A 23,063-nucleotide genomic window follows, 5' to 3' on the forward strand; every position below is an offset into this window, starting at 1 on the left:
ACGTGAAACCACAAGAACAACATCAAGAGCAACAACAACACCTTGGCGGTTCATAAAATAGTTTACTTACCAAGTGACACTGGTTCAGACGAAAGGATACGCTTCCAGTTTACAGGTTCCATAAAATTCCACCGTAGCATTTCCAATGAGTTGAGAGAGGCGCGCGTACGAAATGGGGCAGGTATGCGCATGTCTGGAAGAACCCGCAAAGGACCCTGGGACAATAACTTGTTCTATCTACGGTACATTAAGTTAAGCATGTTCCCTAACCCAAAATTCTACTTACTTATTTAAGATTAGTGTTCATAACAAGTAAATTATTTTTGAGTTAGGTTCACTAATAATTTTCAATTAATTTGAATTTTTGTTTTTACAGTGTACAGAGCCTGTCTCGCTCACCCCCTCCCTCCTGCCAATCAGTCACCAGCCCCTCCCCCTCCACTCTCACAGCTGCTGCTGTCTGCTCTGAGACGACATGGAGGAGGAGGAGACGACATGGAGGAGGAGACGACGGCCGAAGCGGCAGTGGATTTAGTCCCCAAAAGAAAGTCAACATCTGAAATATGAAAGTATTTCAACTATAAAAAGGAAGATTCGTAACAAAAAAAACATCCTTTGCCAACAGTGTCTCACCGTTGTTGCTGCAATCGCCATCACAAGCCCCTGTATGACCAGTTCAAACTAAGAAGTGGGACCCGAGGTGAAACTTCATCTACTCAAAAAACAATTACAGACGCCTTTGCCAGCATAACTCCTTATGATAAGTAGTCCAAACAGCACCGAAAAATCACGGATTCAATGTTTTACAGACAGTTTTAGTTATTATATATTTTATATTATAAAATATATAATAAGTTATATAATAAGTTATATTTTTGTGAACAACTCAGGGGACTAATGCACCTGCGCTTTAATTCTTAATATTTTTGTTCTAATTTGTTTACAACTTTGCTGCAGTTTCACAAGGGTTTTCTATCTTAATGTTATATTTTTGTAAACAACTCAGGCGCTAGTACACCTGCTTTTTAATTTTTTAATATTTATAGTTTAGTCTAAAGATGTTTATAACTCTTCTTCTGCTTTAGAGTTTTTTTATTTTCTTCTATTTTTTAAATGACTCAAGGGAATCGTGCACCTGATCTTTTATTTATTTTTTTGTTTAAAATATTTTTAATATTTTGCTGCTGTTTACATTGAAGTGTGAAATACGATGTTAAATAATCTATTATGTTACAGAGACATGGCATCCGTGATCCTTTTTTTTTTTTTTTACAGCAATCCTTAGTCTGGATTAAACAATATTATATGAATACAATGTCATGGTGAGTTAACCAAATTATTCCCAAACAAATCTATTCAAGTCATCTGGTGAAAATTCTTCTATTTTTAAGATCGCAATACATATCGCAAACCTCCCAAAAATCGCAATGTCATTGTTTCACCAATATCGTGCAGCCCTAGTACTTATATTACACTTCAAGTATAAACCTGTAAACTAAACTGTGGACTATTGAAGGGTCTTATTATTAGTTTGTGAAGACATATACATGTATGGCTAGTGAAGGCTTTTATTATTAGTTTGTGAAGATATATAAATGTATGTTAACCATTTATTAATGATTCAAAATTGTATTACAAATGAGTAGAAGTAGAGCTGTTTCAAGGTTGCAGGATCGGGGGAGCAGATGTATCAGAGGAACACAATGTGTGGGCGGTTTGATGGTACCAGGTGCCGCCAGTGAAAAACAGGGAGACAAAGGCGGGGGCCACAGTTTCTCTGGGGGCCCCGGCCTCTTGGAATGCAGATAACTTGGTGTTTTCAGGAGCTACAACCCAGCGAGTCATGTGCACAAGAAAAGGTGTCATCTGAGACGGCGGGGAAAAGAGAACCAATCAGCATCTGAAGAAATATATTGCAGATACCCTGTAACTAATGAAATGATAGTGGCTAGTGTTTTTGGTGTGTTTAATTTGCATATTGTTTTCTATAACTGTTCGGGGCAACTCGGTGTGGTGTCGCTCTCTGATGGCCACAGGAGCGCACAGATCTGTATTGAGAGGGAACCGAGCCCCCGATACTGTATTAGCTTTTGCTGTTAGGAATAAAATCTTGGTGATTTTGCTGATTGGCTTTCTGGTCTTCTCTCTTACGGAACGAGCACGCATAATTGTTAGGTAAGGTGAAGCTAAGGTTAATGTCGGTTCAAATAATAAATACATGGTAAATAATTTGGAGTCAGATAATTAGGGTAAGTATCGTGATTTAGACCTTAAACCTAACAATTTTCTGGTGACCCCGACGTGATCCTAAGGGAGAATTTCGGCGGACTTCAGGACACCAATCGGAGTCTGGGACTCTGTCTCCAAGGTCTGGGACCTTTTGTTGAATTGTGTGACGTGCTGACAGCTGGCCATTGGTGTAACACTTCCTTTCTCGCGAGATCAACGAAAAGGTAAGCAGAATACCTGTTGTCTATTCAAAATTCTGCATATTGGCTGATTTATAAATCTGAGGGAAGTGTTGTGTCAATTGTTGGTTTGTCAGATTATACGGTAGTGAAGTCTGGGACTTACGTATAATATTTGTGATAGGATTATACGGTAGTGAAGTCTGGGAGTTACGTATAACCTTTGTGATAAAAGTGTATGATAGTGAAGTCTGGGACTTGCATACACTGTGTTGAATAGGTCAGGGTGGACAACTACAGTGACGACTGTTAAATAACTGGAGTGTAATGAGATCTCCGGGAGAAGTGAGGCCTCCCAAAAATAAATTGGTGAATACGTAATCCTTCTGTGAGAGAGTCAATTGCTAACATTGATCCAAAATGAGTGACAAAGGGGTAAAGAATGAATGTGATGTTGAAAGTGATAGGGACAGGAATGAATGGGATGAAATAGAAGGAATGTATGCTGAATTGGAAGCGCAAATATTGAGTGGAATTGAATGTAACAAAGTTAAAAGAGAAAGAATAAAATACCGGCGTGCATTTGCTAACTTGCAGACAGATAAATTGTTTAGTGGTTTTTCTGCCCCCTGGGATTTGGAACGTTTGGCCAAACAATTACGCAAAAAGGAAACGGAGATCAAAAACGAAAAGGAAAAATTGGAAGTATCGAAGGGAGATGCAGGGTGGCGTAAAAAATCTAAAATAGAAAAACAAATTGGAGAGAAACGGGAGCTTAGGCGAGTTGTCCATAATTTGGGCATCGCAGCGACAGCACTTTGTATTGTCAAGACAAATAAAGATGTACCAAAAGCTGACATAGACAAAGGAAACACTGATGGCGTTAAAGCCTCAGTGTCGAAGGAGGAGGAAGTAAAAGCGGCAAGCATTTACCCCTCTTTGGAGTCTGAGCCAAGCGCCCCACTCATGCAGGTTACTCACACTCAACCCCCACCATATAGCGATGCGGGAATGATGGCTCCTGTGGTGACATTGGGTGGCCGTGTGGTGGTGGACATTGATGGTGAGAGTGAGCGGGCAGACACTAGTGTGGTTCAATTGATAGAGCAGGCACTGAACAGAGAAAAGAGACGTGTGTTTGCAGGACATGAGGCGGAAAGAAGTAGAGTAATTACGTCTACGCCATCCGCCTCAAAACAGATAACACATGACTCAGTAATAGGAAGTCGAGAAAGAGGTGACAAGGTACCTGAAAGTGTATTGTTGAGAAGTCAAGATAATGATTGGGAGAGTAAGTATGAGGATGTTGGTGGAACGTTGAGACAGCAAGAGAACATAATGTTGAAATTGGTGACTGGCCAGGGGTGTCAGGGGAACTCAGCGGCCAGAAGAAAGGACAAGCTGAGACAAGAAGACGAAGATAGTGAGAATGAGGAAGATACACAGATAGCGCAGCAGAGACATTTGTTGAAGGAAGTCAATAGAAGTGAGAAGAGAAACAGGGAAAGATGATGACAGGGTGGCTGTGTATGGCTATGATTTAAGAGGGAAAAAGCATCAGATGGTACAAAAAGAAAAGGGTGAGGTCATGTGTCCTATGGTAACTACGGCAAGGGGTGTTCATTATGAGCCTGTGGTGTTACGTGATTTAACGGCAATGATGGAAAAAATGCCCCCACTCCACAAAGGAGGAAAGGCATGGTTGTCTACATTTTTGGCACTCATGAGTGGACAAAGCTGCGCTCTGGGTGATATTCGTCAAATGTTGGCTGGTGCTTGTTCATTGGTCCAGATTGGGGCTCTGGAGGAGGCAGCTGGTACCTCTCATTTGGGTGGGGACACATCGCTTCCCCATGTGGCAGCTCAGCTTTTCCAACAAATCAAGTTGACTTTTCCTCAGCCAACTGACTTGGCACCTGCAATGTTTCCATATGACCGCAAGATGTCTCCCGCACAGCATTATTTGACATGTGTGGAGAATTGGATTGAGTCTACAGGGAAACACCCTGGTTTGTCGGCGGAAGTAGAAACACTCTTCCGCACAGCTATTATAGATGGATTACCTTCAGAGGTCAAAAAGACACTGATGAGTGATCCAGATATTTTGGTGTGTCCAGAACAAAGGTTTAAGCGCCATTTGATGCATCATTGCCATGCATTTTCTGAGGAACAAGCTAAAACTGAAAGTGAAGAAAATAATCTAGCCAAGCAGCTGCTCAAAATGCAGCTAGCTAAAATGCATGGTAAGGCCAAAGCTGAAAAGAGTAAGAAAAAGGAAGTGCAGATGTTTCAAACTCCAGTGGCGGCTGGTAGGGGGCGTGGTCAGTTCCGTGGTGGATACAGGGGAAGGGGAGGGAATACCCTGCCACAGCAATGAGGATTCTACCAGCTGGGGACATGCTTTTTGTGTGGGGATCCAAACCACTGGACCAGGGAGTGACCTAACAACCCCAACGGCGGGTCCCATTTTGCCTCCCGCGGAAGAGGGACACATTTGCCCCCACGACCCATCCCACCCAGCGGTCCTGTCCAACCTGGAGGGAGCCGTCCATGGCAGGTGCCCCAGCAACCAGGGGCCCAACCACAGGGAGGTCAATACTATCAAAGTATTGATCAGTGGGATGGACAATACGAATAGGGAGGCCTGGGAAGCTCGGGAAGCAGTGGCCAGGCAGAGCCCATGCTTCAACTAACAGTGGCAAATCAACCCGTCGAGATGCTAGTGGACACGGGCGCAACATACTCTTCCATTAAATTTGCCACTGCCTAAAGCAGCATCGTCCCCTCGCAGTACAACGCTGGTCGGCTTCTCGGGACAACCACAGACTCTGCCTTTCACAAAACCTCTTGAGACACGAATCAACAAAACTGGACAGCATTTATGGCATGAATACATTCACTCCACAGGAACCCCCATTAATTTAATGGGGAGAGACATGTTGATGGCAGTCAAAGTACAAATTATGTGTGGACCAAAAGGACTTACAGTCACGTTTCCGGACGGGGAGACCATTCAGTGTCAACAGGCGCTGCGAACTCATGGCCAATGGCTAATGGCCCCGCTTCCAGCGGAAAACAACACTGCAACCATATATTGGGTCCATTTGAATCCAGAGACTACATTTGGCGGTGGTGTCTTTTCTACTTTCCTCATGTGGAAACCGTGGATTTCTTCCATAGCCCCATATCACCCGCCAGTGGATCCCCTGCATTGTACACTGTACTATGACAGGGAGCATAATGATGTCAATAGAGATTCATTTGAAGAAATTGAGGGAAAAATTTGGACGTTGGCCTCTTGTATTTTGATTGGTAAGGGAGGCGTAGCAGCAGCTGTTGATTTGGCCCCTGAGCAAATGGCATGGTTTAAAATGACGTCGGAGGGCGCTCCTCATGTTTCATTGTCAGTGGCACCTGAACATGAACCCCGCCAGTTGGGCCCCATGGTGAAACGATTGCTTCAAAGTACAGATTGGCGTGAGACTCACATCCCACATTTGTTTTGGTCACCATCAAACAAAGCATACAAAATTATGCAACCAATGAAAGATGAAGGGAATTTGGAAATGTTGTTGCTGTCAAGGACACATGGCAGAGAGTTTACAGATCACGAAGCTGATGAGATGCTAAAATGTTTACCAGAAGAATTGTGGTCCAAAGGCCCTTTTGATGTTGGAGAGTGTCATACTGTTGCCCCCATTCAGTTGCAAATTGATGAAAATCAAATTGTCTGAAGGCCCCAGTATAGATGGCCTAGAGAGGCAGACGAAGGCATGGAAGAAACTTTGTGTAGCTTGTGGGATGCAGGTGTTTTGGTAGAATCAATTTCACAGTGGAACACCCCATTGAGACCCGTTCAAAAGGCTGACAAAAAGACATATCGAATGGCTCATGATTTGAGGCCAGTCAACGATGTCACATTGACCCCAGTGTTACCAGTACCAGATCCTCACAGGATTCTCCCAAGTTTAAGTCCCATGTACAAGTGGTTCACAGTGATTGATTTGGCCAATGCGTATTTTTGTGTGCCATTGGATCCCAACATTCGTCATGTGTTTGCATTTTCTTACAAAGGGTGTAAGTTGCAATACACCAGATTGCCACAAGGGTTCAAGAACTCCCCTGGCATTTTCAACCAAGTTTTGAAAGAGCTTCTGGGACCATGCGAGATTCCAGAAGGCTCCATTTTGTTGCAATATGTGGACGATTTATTGATTGCAGCAGCCAGCCAGGAAGCATGTTTGGAAGCTACTAAGAGGCTGTTGACCAAACTGCATGAGTTGGGTTTCAAGGTGTCAAAGAAAAAGTTGCAATGTTGCAGACAAAGGGTTACATTTTTAGGAAGAGTCGTGTCCCCCATTGGCCTTGCAATGTCACCAGATCACAGGAATTCCATCCTTCATCACAAACGCCCAACCAAAGTCCAGGAAATGTTGTCATTTCTGGGCTTATGTGGATACAGCAGAAATTATATCCCATGTTTTATGGACAAAACAAGTGTCCTTCGTGACCTTGTCAAAGTAAAAGGGCCATGAAACCTCAAAGCACACTTAGAGTGGACTGTAGAAGCTACACAGCTTTTTGTGACTTTGATTCAAGAACTCGCCTCAGCGGCTGCTTTGGCGACCCCAAATTATGTCAAGCCATTCCACCTAGATGTGTCAATCACACGCCAAACAGCGAATGGTATACTTTACCAAAAAGCGCAAGGTGGGAGAGCAGTCTTAATGTACTGTAGCGTCCCATTGGATACTTTTGAGCAAAGACACCCAGAATGCGTTCGTTACGCAGCAGGCTTAAGTAAAATTTTACAGAAGACTGCACATTTGGTCATGGGACATCCACTGTATGTCCTCACGGACCACTCTGTGTCAGCCTTTGTGGCTTCAGGATCATTTGTATTGACACATTGCGTCAAACCAGACTGATGAAAATTTTAACAGCACCAAACATCAATTTTGTTCACAATGGTATCAATATGGCAGACCAATTTTTGGTTGGCCCACATGAATGTGCGTTAAAAATACAGAACCAGATCAAAGTGAGACCCGATCTTTATGCCGAACCGCTTGGCCTAGGGCAAGTTGTATTCACAGACGGTTGCTGCTGGCGCGATAAGAGTGGTTCCCTCCACGCGGCAGCAGCTGCAGTCGAATGGCGAGATGGTTCTTTCCAGCCACTCGTGACGCAAAAAATAACAGAACGTCCATCTGCCCAAGCGGCAGAAGTACTGGCACTCACTCTGGCGTTCGAACAATGTCAAGGTGCAAAATCCAGTATATGTAGGAGTAATAGTGTGTGTTGCTTTTGTTTTTGTATGGCTTTTGATGATGATCGACACGGAGGGGACTGACGGGCTACGAGTGACGGAGGACAGCGTTGACCAGGACTATCCTGACTATGCAACCCAGAAGTCTATCTGACGTACACCTGCAAAGGACAAACGGTGTACAGGCCAGGGAAGGGCTCCAAGTGGGAGCTGACCCAGACAGAAAAAATTATACTTGATTTATATTGTCCATTTGCGGAGTGGGGAGGATACATCCATGAGTTAAGGTGGGAAAAACACAACCAGACATTGCAAATGAAATTGGTCACTATCGGAATTATGTGAAAGCCACACAGTTGGCGCCGCCAGATAGAAAAGGGAAAACAATTTACCAGTGCCAGAAAGAAGGTAACTTTTTGATCACTCCAGGGGAAGGAACAGGAAAATTAACATGGGCAGAAATTTGGGCATTCTATGATAATTGTACGGGTAATGAGTTTGGGAAATTGGCCGTGGAAAACTAAATGACAAGTGAGGGAATAAGTTTTCGAGACAGGATGAAAATGCAAGCAAAAGAATCGTTGGGGAACAAAGTTTGGGTTTGGCAAAATACGTCTTGGGAAGATTGGGAAGGCCCGATTTGGTATTGTAATGGAACATGGTGCCAGACGAAAGTCCAACAAGGTAACCAAGTGAGAGAGGATGTGGATACACTTAATTGGATACAGTCAGACACAGGTTTACAGGATAAAGTCGGGAAATTTCAACCATATGACTACAATTGTCCGTTTCCAAAGCGACAAAAGAGGGGAATTCAAAATTTCACACCATGGATAGTGAAATGGGCATATAATAACTATTAGAGTTACTGTGGGCCCTAATACTACCACGCATCTGCAAATTCCTATAGCAACATTGAAGGGGTTTCAAAGTCGATCAGCAGTAACGGGACGCCAATATTTAGGTTGTTGGTGGTATTTGACAGGACATATGATTGATCTAAGTTGGGCAACATTAAATACAACACAGGTGGGAGATTATTGGACACCAGGTAACAGTCAAGTGGCGAAGTACTACCGTAATAAGGTGACGTTAAAGTAAAATGGGGAAACATTGAATTTAGTGGTAGCTATGGGTAATCATCCAATTACCCCACCCAATCAGGACCTAACTATAGTCAATAAGTCCTGTTGGGCCTTTTTATTGTGGGCATATTCGTCTGGACCAGAGCCACATTTTCCTATAATAATTTGTGAAAATCAAACAATGTTGCCATCAGAGGGTCCAAAATTGAGCACTTATACGAAAGGTAAGGGAATAATAGTTGAAGTAGTTAAAACGGTAGATGATTGGTTTAAAGTAACGACTGGTGTCACTGCAATTGCAAGCAATTGGCTGTTAATGGTGGAACAAGCCGCGAACACTACCAATAGGGATTGCCTGGTATGCATGGGAGCACAGGTATTACTTAAAATTGTGCCGGCTGAAATTGATCAGACATGTGTTGTTCCGCTACTCACACAATCTAGGTTAACTGGTAATTGCACACAATATGATATAGTCTATCCAATGACAACGACTGATAAACATAAGCCAGTGTTTGATAAGCATGTGGCGAAGCAAGATTTTACGTGTCTAAAATTACAAGGAAAGGGTGAACCAGAGGGGCAAATTAATTCTACCTGGTGTCAGACACATTTAAATCTCACGATGGGCTCTCCGTTGCCTCGTGCTGATGTGTGGTTGTGGTGTGGAACGAACAAACTGTATGATGGACTTCCCAAGAATGCCACAGGGGTGTGTGCTTTAGTGTCCTTAATAATGCCTGTGGCAGTCATGCCTGTTGATTTTCAGACTATTGACGATCCCTGGGACGGACCAATGAAGGACTTATTCACTAGACATAGGCGTGCATCCCCAGAGTGGATGGACAACAATGACCCGACCTACATTGACGCAATAGGAGTCCCAAGAGGGGTTCCAGACGAGTACAAACTGGTAAATCAGGTGTCAGCAGGATTCGAAAGTGTGTTGGTGTGGATCACTCCCAATAAAAATGTTGACCGAATTAATTATGTTCATTATAATGTACAGCGTTTGGGTAACTACACGCACGAATCATTGGCTGCAGTGCATGAGCAATTGGCTGCCACGTCACTTATGGCGTTCCAAAATCGCATGGCCCTTGATATGATATTAGCAGAAAAACAAGGTGTGTGTGGGATGTTTGGCGACATCTGCTGTACATTTATACCCAATAATACTGCCCCAGGAGGACGACTGACTAGAGCGCTTGGACTACAGACACTCAATAAAAAGATGAAAGATCATTCAGGTGTGGACAATAGTATTTGGGATACTTGGATGAAAATGTTTGGTAGCTGGAAAGGGTTGATTGCTTCCATTTGGCTTGCTGTTGCTATTTTTGCAGCTATTATGGTATTTTGCGGTTGTTGTTGCATTCCATGTATTAGATCTCTCACAGTAAGGTTGATCGAGAAAACTGTGGGTCCCTTGCCTCCGGGTGGACAGTATGTCTTGGTACAACAGGCGGATGCAAGCGTGGGGCCCTCCTATGACATCACTTTAGAGGCGGCGGTGTAAGTACATCCAGCACACAGACATTAATATGTGGTATGGCCTCATAAATGAGGCCATGAGAGGGAGTGAAGGGTTTTATTATTAGTGTGTGAAGACATATACATGTATGGCTAGTGAAGGCTTTTATTATTAGTTTGTGAAGATATATAAATGTATGTTAACCATTTATTAATGATTCAAAGTTGTATTACAAATGAGTAGAAGAAGAGCTGTTTCAAGGTTGCAGTATCAGGGGAGCGGATGTATCAGAGGAACACAATATATGGGCGGTTTGATGGTACCAGGTGCCGCCAGTCAAAAACAGGGAGACAAAGGCGGGGGCCACAGTTTCTCTGAAGGCCCCGGCCTCTTGGAATGCAGATAACTTGGTGTTTTTAGGAGCTACAACCCAGCGAGTCATGTGCACAAGAAAAGGTGTCATCTGAGACGGCGGGGAAAAGAGAACCAATCAGCATCCGAAGAAATATATTGCAGATACCCTGTAACTAATGAAATGATAGTGGCTAGTGTTTTTGGTGTGTTTAATTTGCATATTGTTTTCTATAACTGTTCGGGGCAACTCGGTGTGGTGTCGCTCTCTGATGGCCACAGGAGCGCACAGATCTGTATTGAGAGGGAAGCGAGCCCCCGATACTGTATTAGCTTTTGCTGTTAGGAATAAAATCTCGGTGATTTGGCTGATTGGCTTTCTGGTCTTCTCTCTTACGGAACGAGCACGCATAATTGTTAGGTAAGGTGAAGCTAAGGTTAATGTCGGTTCAAATAATAAATACATAGTAAATAATTTGGAGTCAGATAATTAGGGTAAGTATCGTGATTTAGACCTTAAACCTAACACTTTGTAGGACGGTATACGACTTGTATACTAGTAGTATATTGAATGAGTACTTATAGTATACTTCTAAAAACTTAATTTGTTCCAAATTAGAATAAAAAAGTATTAAATTAGTATATTTTGTAGTACGCTACAAGTACATAGTTCAGAGTACACATATACTTATACTGAAGTATACTTTTTAAAGTATACTTATATACTACTTTTTCGTAAGGGTCACTATTACCTTTTTTGACCCATGAGGACCATTTAGCCCAAAAATATTGATTTTTATTGACAATTGATGTCAATGAATACCTGGCTTAATTGGTTTCAAAACACAAAGGTTTGTTTGCTTTTATGAAGAACTAAGAAAATTAGATGGTTTGTACTTCCTAAAATGTGTGTACAATATTTTTCCTGGCAAAAATCATGTACTGTATTAGTGTGTGTGTGTGTGTGTGCGTGTGTGTGTGTGTGTGTGGGTGTGTGTGTGTGTGTGTGTTTAATGTTGCCATCGGGCAGTTAATTAGCTGGCTACTTAAGCTTTACTGTTATCAACAAGTTTGACGTTTTGGTTCATTTAGTTCTTGGGCCACTGGTGATAGGAGCATCTGAATGTGACAGAAAGCATGCAATACTCAATATAATTCCGAAATACACCCAGCTGCTCTAACCCGAATAACGTTGAGCGGAGTGAGTACGAGTTAAATAAATAACGACGCGTACAAAAAATGTCATTAAGTGTAGTTCAAGAAAATAGCATTTGATAAAAGTCTTAGCACTTACTTACCTTGAGTGACGAAATGAAAGCATATTAGATGGAAAGCCATTGTGACAGCGTCATTTCATGCCAACGAAAGGTTATCAAATATGTCAAACTATCTTAATCATTAGGTTCTAGCTTGAATTTGTAAGATATCTGAAGCTCGAACAGCTCGTCCTAACAAGAGTTTTGTAGTAAATAATTGTATTAGTAATTTATCCTCTCTCTCTCTCTCTCTCTCTCTCTCTCTCTGCCTGTCTCTCTCTCTCTCTCTCTCTCTCTCTCACCACCTTCAAACACCTGTTAGTGTGCACTACCGCCACCTTCAGATATGGAGTGCGGATGAGGCTGCAACTGATCATTTCTGCCCTTTCTAAATGATCCCTGTGTCTTTTTTTTCTTGAGTCAAATATTGCTAAAATATCGAACTTTTCTATATCCGTAATTGTAAACGGTAGCACACTTATTTCTTTTATATTATCTGGTGACTACAGTGACAGAGATTGCTGGGGTGGGCGGGAGTGAATTCCAAAGTTTTACTCTTTTGCAAGCATGTGCATTTAATATTAGTGTTACACGACGGAAACAGCTTGACATGCGTTAAGAGTCAAATTAAAATATTTTTGTGCCTTGGAAACTAAATAACCCGGAAGTAATGTACGTTTTTACTTTCCTTTGTGCAGCCCGCCGCGGCCGGGTCCAAAGTGGCATGCAGCCCGGTAGTTAGGGACCCCTGATTTAATAAGTACTGTATTTTTAAAAAAAATATTTCTTCAAGCAGACAGTAAAATTCTACCTGGGCAACTCTAAGGAGGGGTGCCCATAAAAATGTTGGTGTGGTTCTCAGATGATGTTTGGTGCTATTTTTTTTTTCTAACCCAAACACCTCATGAATTTAATTAAAGTGGAAATCAACCCCCCCAAAATCTTTGCAATATTATGGTCTATGCGCCTTCACTAGTCCAAACATGGCATGCTGATTAATATTGCATTTGTGGAATATGAGTTGAGCACCACAACCCACCCGGTTTTAGCCATCTCAGGGGGAGGCCATTTTGTCAATTCTTTCAACTGAAAATGACATCACAGTTGCTCAGGGTGCAGATAACGACCAAAAGCAGATCACCTGTTTTCTGAAGATGAGCCATGATTGGTCGTTATCCGAGCCCTGAGCAACTGTGATGTCATTTTCAGTCAACAGCAAGTGGCAAAATACCACTTTCACTGGTAACCCCACCCCTGCTGAGCCATATTTGAAACCAAACGAAAGACTCAACGCATGGAAGTCTCACTCACTGCGGGCATGGGAGTCTTTATGTCCAACCGGACTAAATGTAATGCTTTTAAGGACCCTGAAACTGCAAGCCTTGGCCTGGCCAATGGGAAACAGAAGCCCCTGTGATCACGTGACTGAGGTGGTTGATTGTAGGGTGGGGTTGTTGTGGGTGCCAGCTCATGTGGGTATTTTGGGCAATGAAGTGGTGGATACTATTGCTCAGAGGTGGGCAGCGACCCTCCATCCCCAGTTTCCGTCCTGCATATTCAATCGACCCACGTGGTCTCGGCCCGTCCTTTGCCGGCAACAGACAATCGGCGCCGATTACATAATCTTTACATCACACGAGCAGACACGCCGCCAAACAAAGAAAAAATATCTAACAAAAACAACTGACACACACAAACGCACAGCGTTGTCATCGGTGAAATAAAAAGACTATGGGACACGTCATTGCGTCTGTAGGACCGCAACATACACCACACTCTTTAATTTTTTTGTTTCCTTACTCGGCCGCGTGTCAGAAGTGCAGCACCTGCATGTGATGCGGTATCGGTAAAGTCCGTTCTCGACGCCGGTTGGCTGACTCCGACCGACTGGGGCCACGTGGGTCGATTGAATTTACAGGACAGAAACTGGTGACGGAGGGTCGCTGCCCAGCTCTGCTATTGCTAAATCTAGTGTGACCCATCCATGTGTGTAGCTCAGAGTGCCCTTGGGTTTAATGGAATGTCATACCAAAATTAGGGAAATTGTACTTCTAGAATGGCAATAATTATGGAGCACTGAGGGTAGAGGGAAGCAATCTTTTTGCATTCATCCGTTGGTGGGGGGTACTTTTCCATTAAGCTTTGCAAGGAGGGATGAAATAATTTTGTCCCATCTTCGACTGGGTCACTGTGGCCTGGCAAGTGGGCTTTATTTATTGGGAAAGCATAATGATGGTTGGTGTGTGGTGTGAGGGAGTCGGTGGAGCATGTGTTGCTTCATTGTCCTCTATGTGCGGCGGAAAGGGAGGTGATGGCTGGTGTGTTCGGTGGGTTGAGTGTTGGGGGTTTATCTTTGAGGGGGATGTTGGGGATGGGTGTTTCATTGGTGGAGAGGGAAAGTGTGGTTTTGCAGTTTTTAAAAAGTAATCTAGTCATCTAGGTCCCTTTATTGTAGCAGGTAGCACAATATCCATTGCTGTCTTTATGCAATCCGCAAATTAATATACAAAAATGAAAATATCAATTGGCAACTAAATCATATGTTACACCTGCAGTGGGAGCCGCAGCGGGAATGCTGTGCACTGCACACGTTCGGTCTGCACGGAGGGGAGAAGAAAAGAAAGGAGAAGGCAAGGCAAGGCAAGTTTATTTGTGTAGCACATTTAATGCGCAAGACAATTCCAAGTACTTTACATAAAACATCAAAAGCATTCCAGAAAGAGAAATAAAACTGTCTACATTTGGTGAAAGTTGAACCTCCACTGGCAGTTTGTTCCACTTTTTTTGCAGCATAACAGCTAAATGCTGCCTCTGTAGCTATTTCCTGGGCAATCAGCCATGCTTCGTACTGATGTTTTGTATTTTTATTCTTCATTTCAGTTAAGATACAGTCAATGAACACCGTGAAAACTAAAGAATAGAATATAATACAATACAATTTTATTTATACAGCACATTTCATAACAGCTGTAACAAAGCACTTTACAAAGATGTATTCTTGGCCTAAACCGCTCTGTAAACAATCATTCATTCATTCATTCATTATCCATACCGCTTATCCTCACAAGGGTCGCAGGCGTGCTGGAGCCTATCCCAGCTGACTTTGGGCAGTAGGCGGGGGACACCCTGAATTGGTTGCCAGCCAATCGCAGGGCACACAGAGACAAACATCCGCACTCCTAGGGGCAATTTAGACAGTCCAATCAGCTTACCATGCATGTTTTTGGAATGTGGGAGGAAACCGGAGTACCCGGAGGAAACCCACGCAGGCACGGGGAGAACATGCAAACTCCACACAGGGTGGCCGGAGCCGGGATTGAACCCACGACCTCTGAACTGTGAGGCGGACGTGCTAACCAGTCGACCACCTGTAAACATTCAGTAGAGTTTTAAATACTATTCTGTAAGTGACAGGAAGCCAATGTAGAGACTTTAAAACTGGTGTAATGTGTTCAGATCTCTTAGTCCTGGTTAAAACTCTAGCAGCAGCTTTCTGGATGAGCAGCAGCTGTGTCATCTTCCAAACCGCATATCCTATAGAGGGTCGCGGGGAGGTGCTGGAGCCTATCCTAGCCGTCAACGGGCGAAGGTAGACTACACCCCGAACTGGTCGCCAGCCAGTCGCAGGGCACACACAGACACCATCCCTGAGCGGGAATCGATCCCACGCTGCCCACACACAACTCAGGCGTGTGTGAGCAGCAGCTGTTTAATGCTCTTTTTGGAAAGTTCTGTTAAAAGACCATTACAGTAATCTGGTCTACTAGACATGAACGCATGGATGAGTTTCTCCTGTTTTTTCTGGGAGAGAAAACTTTTAAATCTGCTGATGTTTTTCAAATGGTAAAAAGCTGATTTGGTGACAGATTTGATGTGGCTGATGAAAGTCAGATCTGAGTCTACTATCACTCCAAGGCTAGGGACTTGGTCGGTGAACAGTGATCTGAGAAGAAGAACAAGACAAAGAAGAAGGAGCACTGGCGTTTGACCGTGGGAAATTTGAAAGCTTTTCACCCATGACAACGCTATGCGTGTGTGTGTAAGTTGTTTTTTCTTTGATATTTTTCTTTGTTTGCTGGCGTGTCTGCTCGTGCGGTATCTGCGTGTGACATAAATATTACGTTCTCGACGCCGATTGGCTGTCCCGGCGAGGGGCGGGCCGGGACCAAGTGGGTCTATGAAATATGCTCTGTGCATCATGTAACTTACAGTATGATCTCAAGTTTTAGACATGTGTGATACTGGTTTGGCCGCGTTGTACATGTCTGATGATGCTCACCATGATCCAAGGGATACTCAGGTAGCTTGTGCTCAGATGCATGGAAAATTAGAGGGAACATTGGTCACTCCTTTGTCTCCCCTTCACTTGAGGTTAAGAGTCTGGGTCTCAACCTCGACACCACATACTCATCCCATTCACATATCAGTAGCATTGCCAGGTCTGCTTACTTCCACCTACACAACCTCAATCACCTCCGCCCTTCATTCTACTGCTAATCTGTCTGTTATCTACCGTACTGACAATTGTAACTCTCTCCTGTTTGGTCTCTTTCACAAGTACCTCCATAAGCTCCAACTGGTCTCCAACTCTGCTGCCTGCCTCATTACCCAAACCTAATCTTCCCATCATATTACAATATTGCCATTCCAGCCTGCACTATCCACCTGACTGCTCCTTTTACTCATCTCAGCACCATGGGGAGCAGAATTTAAAGCCTCCCTGGAACTCTCTGCCACCTGACCTCCGCAACTCAGACTCTCTTATCCATCCATCCATCCATCCATCCATCCATCCATCCATCCATCCATCCAGCCATCCATCCATCCATCTATTATCTACTACTTATCTGGGGTTGGTCATGGAAGCAGCAGCTTCAGCAGGGAAGGCCAGACTTCCCTCTCTCCAACCATGTCTTCCAACTCTTCTGGAGGGATCCCAAGGTGTTACTAGCTAGGCCAGCCAGGCGACCTCACCAGGGAGACGTCCTCATTACCTTCAAATCCAAACTTAAAATATATGTTCATTATCGCCTACTCACCTTGACTAATTTTGTCTTTGTTATTGATTGATGTAAATGTCTTCTTCTCCTTCTTCTTCTTCTTCTTCTTCTTACTACTATTATTATTATTCCAAAGCCAATAAAATAACTGAGCCTCCAGTACAGTACTGTTTATCTGTATGTCTGTCTTACACCACCCCCAGGTGGCCAAGGCGCACACCAGAATGAGCACCACAATATGCATTCCAGGAGAAAGTGGCTAAAACTGTTTGTTTTTAATCCCACGTAAGTATGTCATCACTCAATGATTCTTTGAAGTATATTATGGAGTGCTGTTTTTCTCATTAAAAACACATGACAAACATTTTTGTTGGAATTTTTTAGGAGGCTGAAACCTAACTTATCGCACCAGTGTAGATGATGCCATCATCTACCTCCTCCATACTTCACTGTCCCACCTGGAGAAGGCGGGGAGCACTGTGAGGATCATCTTCTTTGATTTCTCCAGTGCTTTCAACACCATCCAGCCCACCCTATTGGAGACAAGCTGGAGCGGGCGGGAGTGGCCCACCAACTCACCACATGGATCCAGGACTACCTCACAAACCGGCCACAGTATGTGAGGACACAGGACTGTGTGTCTGACGTGCTCCTCTGTAGCACGGGGCCCCGCAGGGAACTGTCTTGGCTCCCTTCCTGTTCACCCTCTACACCTTGGACTTCAACTACAACACCCCTACCTGTCACCTGCAGAAGTTCTCTGACGACTCTGCGATTGTCGGCCTCATCACAGGCGGAGGTGATCGGGAGTACAGAGAACTTACTCAGGGTTTTGTGGACTGGTGCCAGCAGAACCGCCTCCTGATCAATGTGGGGAAATCCAAAGAAATGGTGGTGGATTTCGGTAGGCGCCATCATTCTGCACCTGCACCAGTGAATATCCGGGGAACAGATGTTGAGAGGGTCTCAACTTACAAGTACCTGGGTGTTCATCTGAACAATAAACTGGACTGGAGCGACAACACACTATAGGAAGAGTCAGACCAGAATCCTCCTACTCAGGAGACTGAGGTCTTTTGGGGTTCAGGGGACACTCCTCAGGAACTTTTATGACTCGGTGGTTGCATCGGTCATTTTCCAGGGAGTGGTCACCTGGGCAGGTGGCGTCTCGGCCTGGGACATGAAGCGGCTGGACAAACTGGTCAGGAGGGCCGGCTTTGTCCTGGGTTGCTCCCTGGACTCTGTGGACTCAGTGGGGGACAGGAGGATGATGGCCAAGCTGTCATCAATGCTGGGCAACCCAGCCCACCCCCTCCAGGGCACCCTAACAGCAATCCACAGCTCCTTCAGTGACAGACTGTTACACGCTCACTGTGCAAAGGAGAGATTCCGCTGCTCCTTCTTGCCTGCTGCTGTCAGACTCTTTAACAAGAACATTGTGTAGTTTCTACAAACTGGCGGACATTAGTGTAATTGTGCAGTCCTGCACCTGAGCTTATGACATGCAATACTCAACATTCCCCACTACTGTTAGTCTAGTTTTATTTGTATCCAATGCTGTTCCATTTCACTGCAGCACTGCAGCACTGTCACTTACTTAGAGTATTTTTCCTCTGTACAATGTACAGGCTAAAATGAGTGTTCCTCATACTTTTTATGTAGATGTATGTTGGTGCGTATATACATGTGTATATACACATAGTTACCGCGTATATTTACATAGGTTTGATCCTGAATGTCTGCCGTTAATGTTATACATTAATGGCTACATTATGTCGCCGTCCCTGTGTGACCTATATCTTTGCTGCGGTAACACTGAACATTTCCCCACTGTGGGATCAATAAAGGCCTTCTTATTCTTATTCTTATTCTTATTGACATTTACTGTTGTGAGTAGTCTGCTGTTCCTTTTATTTTGAAGGATTTGTAGTTCCCTTTCCTGTGCTGGTTTCTGTTTTTGTTTTCAGGACCGGGTGTGCACAGGTGTGCTGAGCTCACGTCACATCACTCATCCAGTATTTAGCCTCCGGTCAAATCTCTACTCCTCGCCAGAACGTCTTGTCTCTTGCAAACGAACAGGTTGTATTCACCTTCGGCTGACAAATCAAGATCGCGAGTTGTACCCTTGTGTTTAGTTTTTTCTCTGTTGCACTTTGAAATGACTCCTAGTGTGTACTAGTGAATTTTAGTTAATTACTTTGTTTTTTAGAACTCTTTCCCGGGTTAACCCAGTGCTTCAATTTCGGACTCTTTTCTTCTTTGTTCTCTCACAGTCCCAAGCACTGAAAGCTCAGACACTGCCACGCCCGGCCCTCAGTTTCTTTGTGACTTTGATTCTCTGTTTAATAAACTTTATTTGTTACTTTTACATCGTTTTCTTCAGACCGTGCCAAGTTGACCTATACGATCAATTTGCTCAAAGGCAGGGCAGAGAAGTGGGCCAACTCTCTGTGGGAGTCCAAGTCTATCATTTTGGACTCCTACGATTCATTTACTTCAGAGATGCGCAGGGTTTTCGACCAACCTTTTCGCAGCCAGGCATCCGGGAGGAATCTGATGTCTCTACGTCAAGGTTCCCAGTCTGCAGCCGACTATTCTATTGAATTCTGGCTTCGGAAAGTGGCTGGAATGAGGCGAGCCTTAAGTCTGTTTATGTTGCTGGACTATCGGAGAAGCTCAAAGATCAGCTCTCCACTCAAGATGAGCCTGATTCCCTCGAGCAACTGATCAGTCTTATCATTAGGATAGACAATCACCTCAGAGAAAGACAAATAGTGTCCAGGTGTGCTTTGCCTTCCTTCCCCTTTGGTGCCAACACCCAAATGCCCGTTCCCCAAGCGGGGTCAACACCACAGCCTCTCTTGGCACCGGGCGATGAGCCCATGCAAATTGGCAGGACCATCTCACCCTAGAGGAACGCACCCGAAGATTTACTAAGGGCCTTTGCATCTACTGTGGACAATCTGGACACTTCATCCACCAATGTCCACTCCGGACCAGAGCACCCCACTCGGCTACCACAGCCAGCACCCTGGTCCGTTAGACTGCATCCTTCTGCTCACCTCACTGCATGACCTTGTCCGTCTCGGTCTCCTCTAGTAATTCCTCAGTAAAATTACAGGTGTTGATAAATTTGGGGGCTGATGATAACTTTATCGATGATAATTTTGCCAGGTCCGCTAATTTTCCCATGACGAGCCTTGACTCCCCCCGACCTGGTAGTGCTATTGACGGCAGTCCACTTGAAACTGTGACCAACCAAACTATCACACTTTCTCTCACTATTTCGGGGAATCATAAAGAACAAATTACACTCCTCGTTCTTCGCTGTCCGTCGTCACCCATTGTCCTTGGCTTACCCTGGTTAAGGCTTCATAATCCGCACATTGATTGGGTGTCCTCTGCCATAGTTAGTTGGAGTGTTGTCACTCCACTCTCACTGTTTGCGTTTTGCTTCCCCAGTTTCTCACCCTGGTCCTTCCTCCTTTTCTCCTCCGGATTTGTCCTCCGTCCCACCGGAATACCATGTTTTAGGTGAGGTTTTTAGCAAGTCTCGGGCCCTTTCGCTACCCCAACATCGACCCTACGACTGCGCGATCGACCTGCTTCCTGGTGCTCCCCTACCCTCCAGTAGATTGTATACCCTCTCTCGTCCTGAGAGGGAGTCCATGGAAAAGTACATCAGTGACTCCCTGGCTGCAGGACTGATCAGACCCTCTTCCTCCCCTCTTGGGGCAGGTTTCTTTTTTGTGTCGAAAAAGGACAATACCCTCAGACCGTGCATTGACGCAATCACAATAAAAAAAAGTACCCTCTCCCACTCATTGATCCGACTTCCAAACCACTCAATAAAGCGACTATATTTACGAAACTAGATCTGAGAAATGCCTATCATTTAGCGCGAGTCAGGGAGGGTGACGAATGGAAGACTGCCTTTAGACCCCCTTAGGTCATTTTGAATATCTTGTAATGCCTTTCGGCCTCACCAATGCCCCGGCTGTTTTCCAGGCCCTTATAAATGATGTCCTCAGGGACATGCTGAACCGATTTGTTTATGTTTGCCTTGATGACAACAAGTTGTTTGAGCAGAAAAATGTGAGTTCAGTGCTAGATCAGTCAGCTTTTTGGGCTACATCCTCGCTGAGGGACAGCTCAGACCAGATCCAGCCAAAATCGAGGCAATGGTTAATTGGCCTTGGCACGCCACCCTCAAGCAACTACAACAATTCTTGGGGTTTGCCAACTTTTACCGGCGATTTATCAGAGACTACAGCAAGGTTGCGTCACCCCTCACTCAACTCACCTCTGCAGCCCATCCATTTTCCTGGACTCCTGAGGCGGACGTTGCTTTCACCTGAGCGCCCTACCATGGGTCCTACCACCACTAGCCTGCCACACAACAATTTCCATTCATTTCACTGGGGAATTATTTTAGATACTGTACAAGCGTTACGTGGTCACAGAACAAAAAAATTGTATTTTAAGGCACCACCGCATTTTGCTGTGATTTAAATGAATGCAGCAGGATATTCTCTCAACTCCCTTTTAATTGGTTCCGTTGTCAGAGCGAGTAACCACTTCTTCAAACAAACCTGCACAGAGCGTTTGTAAGGGAGTTTGTATCCAATGTGTAATTTTGTACAAGCAGTACAACACGGAACCAGAATAATGGCAAAACCCCTTGGTACATGACTATTATGGGTTACCCCAGAATGAGTGTTTACAGCCAGTACAACTGTTACTATGATATTGAAATATAGATGGGTGTAAATATTCATAATCATCATAATAATATTGCATATGTTGTTTTTTGCCTATTTGTTTCTGAAATATATTTATGTGTGCGTGAATGAGTAAATGTGTCAAATTAACTTCATATATTTGTAGAAACTCGCTTTCTGTAGTGCAATTCATGTACTTAGTTACTTCACGGGTAGATATGCCACATCGAATATGGCGGACACGCTGACGGCATTGCAGCATTCAGCCAACCATGCCACCTCCTTATGATTGAGGTGTGCATGCTCCAGCGCGTGCCTATTTGACGGCCATGTTGAAAGGGACAACATTCCCCTAAAAGGCTATTTATAGTTACAGAATGTGAGTCGTAATTTTCTATTTGTCTCAACCGATTATCATGATTTTTTTTTCAATGCCAAAACGTGCGCTATCAATACAGAACATGTATAAAAAATGTATTTGTATTTATTATTTTTTGCACAATTGAAATGTTATTCCCGATTCCCTTGTCGTATTTGCTCGACGTTGTGTACAACCGTTTGTAGCACAATGTGCAGATATCTTTCCTTTCGGTTTTCTTGCCGCCCACACGCTTAGAAAGTGCTGACGCCTTTGACCCTCCTAGCTTAGCGTCGCCGAAAGCCTACAGGTCAAAAGGGGCTCATCATATTTCCGACCATCATTATCTATGGCGCTGCCGGTGTGGGTGCTAGAGGTGACTAAACGTTGGCTTCCAGGAAATACAAGACTGTTAACATGCGTCACCAACTGGACTACATCAAACTAATGACAGACGCTCTTAGATATGTCATCGATTGCTATAAATGCTGTAATTGTATTCTTAAGATTGGTTGGAGCAACAGGTAATTTTTAAATTCAATTGTAATTTTGCATCACATAGTTTTCACTCTGTAGCTAAGCCTGCAATTGCACGTGGAAATTTCGATTTGATATACAAGTGTTCGTATATAGCTTAGGGGTGTCAAACTCATTTTTGTCGCGGGCCACATAGTTATGGTGTCCCTCGGAGGGCCGTTAAGACACTGAACCCATACAAATGTATGATCGCCTTATATTATCACATTATTCACAACAAATGGATGGATAACTAGTTTTGAAATCAGAAGCCAGTAAATAGTTTGTTCTACAATTTTTCGCTGTATTTTTAAAGGGGTGGGGGGTTGGTAACAAACGCTTGCAATATCTCTTATAGTTGCTGTCCTGTGAAAAACACTTCTGTCCAATTTTTTATTATGATTTTATTTTTTAATTTTCACATGAATGCGATGTTTGTAACACGGAAACCCCATTCATACAATTGACATAAGCCCTAAGTGTTTTTCACAGGACATGTGAAATGTCGATATGTTGTGTTAATAGTGAAGACAATTTCAAAGAAACATGTCAAGTCAACAAACAGTCTTGCCTTCGATGGCCACATAAAATGATGTTGTGGGCCGAATCTGGCGCCTTGGCCTTG

At 43.9% G+C, this 23,063-nt stretch overlaps 3 protein-coding genes across 7 annotated transcripts in view; 2 read left to right on the plus strand and 1 right to left on the minus strand.

Annotated features, from left to right (window-relative positions):
- Nucleotides 1-12,121, minus strand: part of ifngr2 (interferon gamma receptor 2) — a 66,762-nt gene extending 54,641 nt beyond the window's left edge. For both annotated transcript variants that reach the window (XM_086052277.1, XM_086052275.1), the window contains exon 1: nucleotides 11,886-12,121. In XM_086052277.1, coding sequence (XP_085908403.1) covers nucleotides 11,886-11,925 — 40 coding nt within the window. In that variant the 5' untranslated portion in view covers nucleotides 11,926-12,121. The remainder of the gene's footprint in view (nucleotides 1-11,885) is intronic.
- Nucleotides 9,127-10,281, plus strand: LOC147136043 (uncharacterized). Its single transcript, XM_086052102.1, has 2 exons — nucleotides 9,127-9,919; nucleotides 10,163-10,281. Exons 1-2 carry the CDS (start codon nucleotides 9,127-9,129, stop codon nucleotides 10,279-10,281), a joined length of 912 nt encoding a protein of 303 aa, XP_085908228.1.
- A 10,120-nt stretch (nucleotides 12,122-22,241) lies between the features above and the next one.
- LOC147136044 (interleukin-10 receptor subunit beta-like) overlaps nucleotides 22,242-23,063 on the plus strand; it is a 28,443-nt gene continuing 27,621 nt past the window's right edge. The window contains exon 1 of one of the 4 annotated variants that reach the window (XM_086051934.1): nucleotides 22,242-22,446. In XM_086051934.1, the coding sequence (XP_085908060.1) occupies nucleotides 22,389-22,446 (58 nt within the window). In that variant the 5' untranslated portion in view covers nucleotides 22,242-22,388. The remainder of the gene's footprint in view (nucleotides 22,447-23,063) is intronic. The other 3 variants (XM_086051933.1, XM_086051932.1, XM_086051935.1) reach the window with 3 other exon arrangements.

The sequence above is a fragment of the Filicampus tigris genome, chromosome 14 (assembly GCF_054856515.1).
Source record: "Filicampus tigris isolate MCC_2025a chromosome 14, RoL_Ftig_1.0, whole genome shotgun sequence".
In the NCBI taxonomy this organism is placed as follows: Eukaryota; Metazoa; Chordata; class Actinopteri; order Syngnathiformes; family Syngnathidae; genus Filicampus; species Filicampus tigris.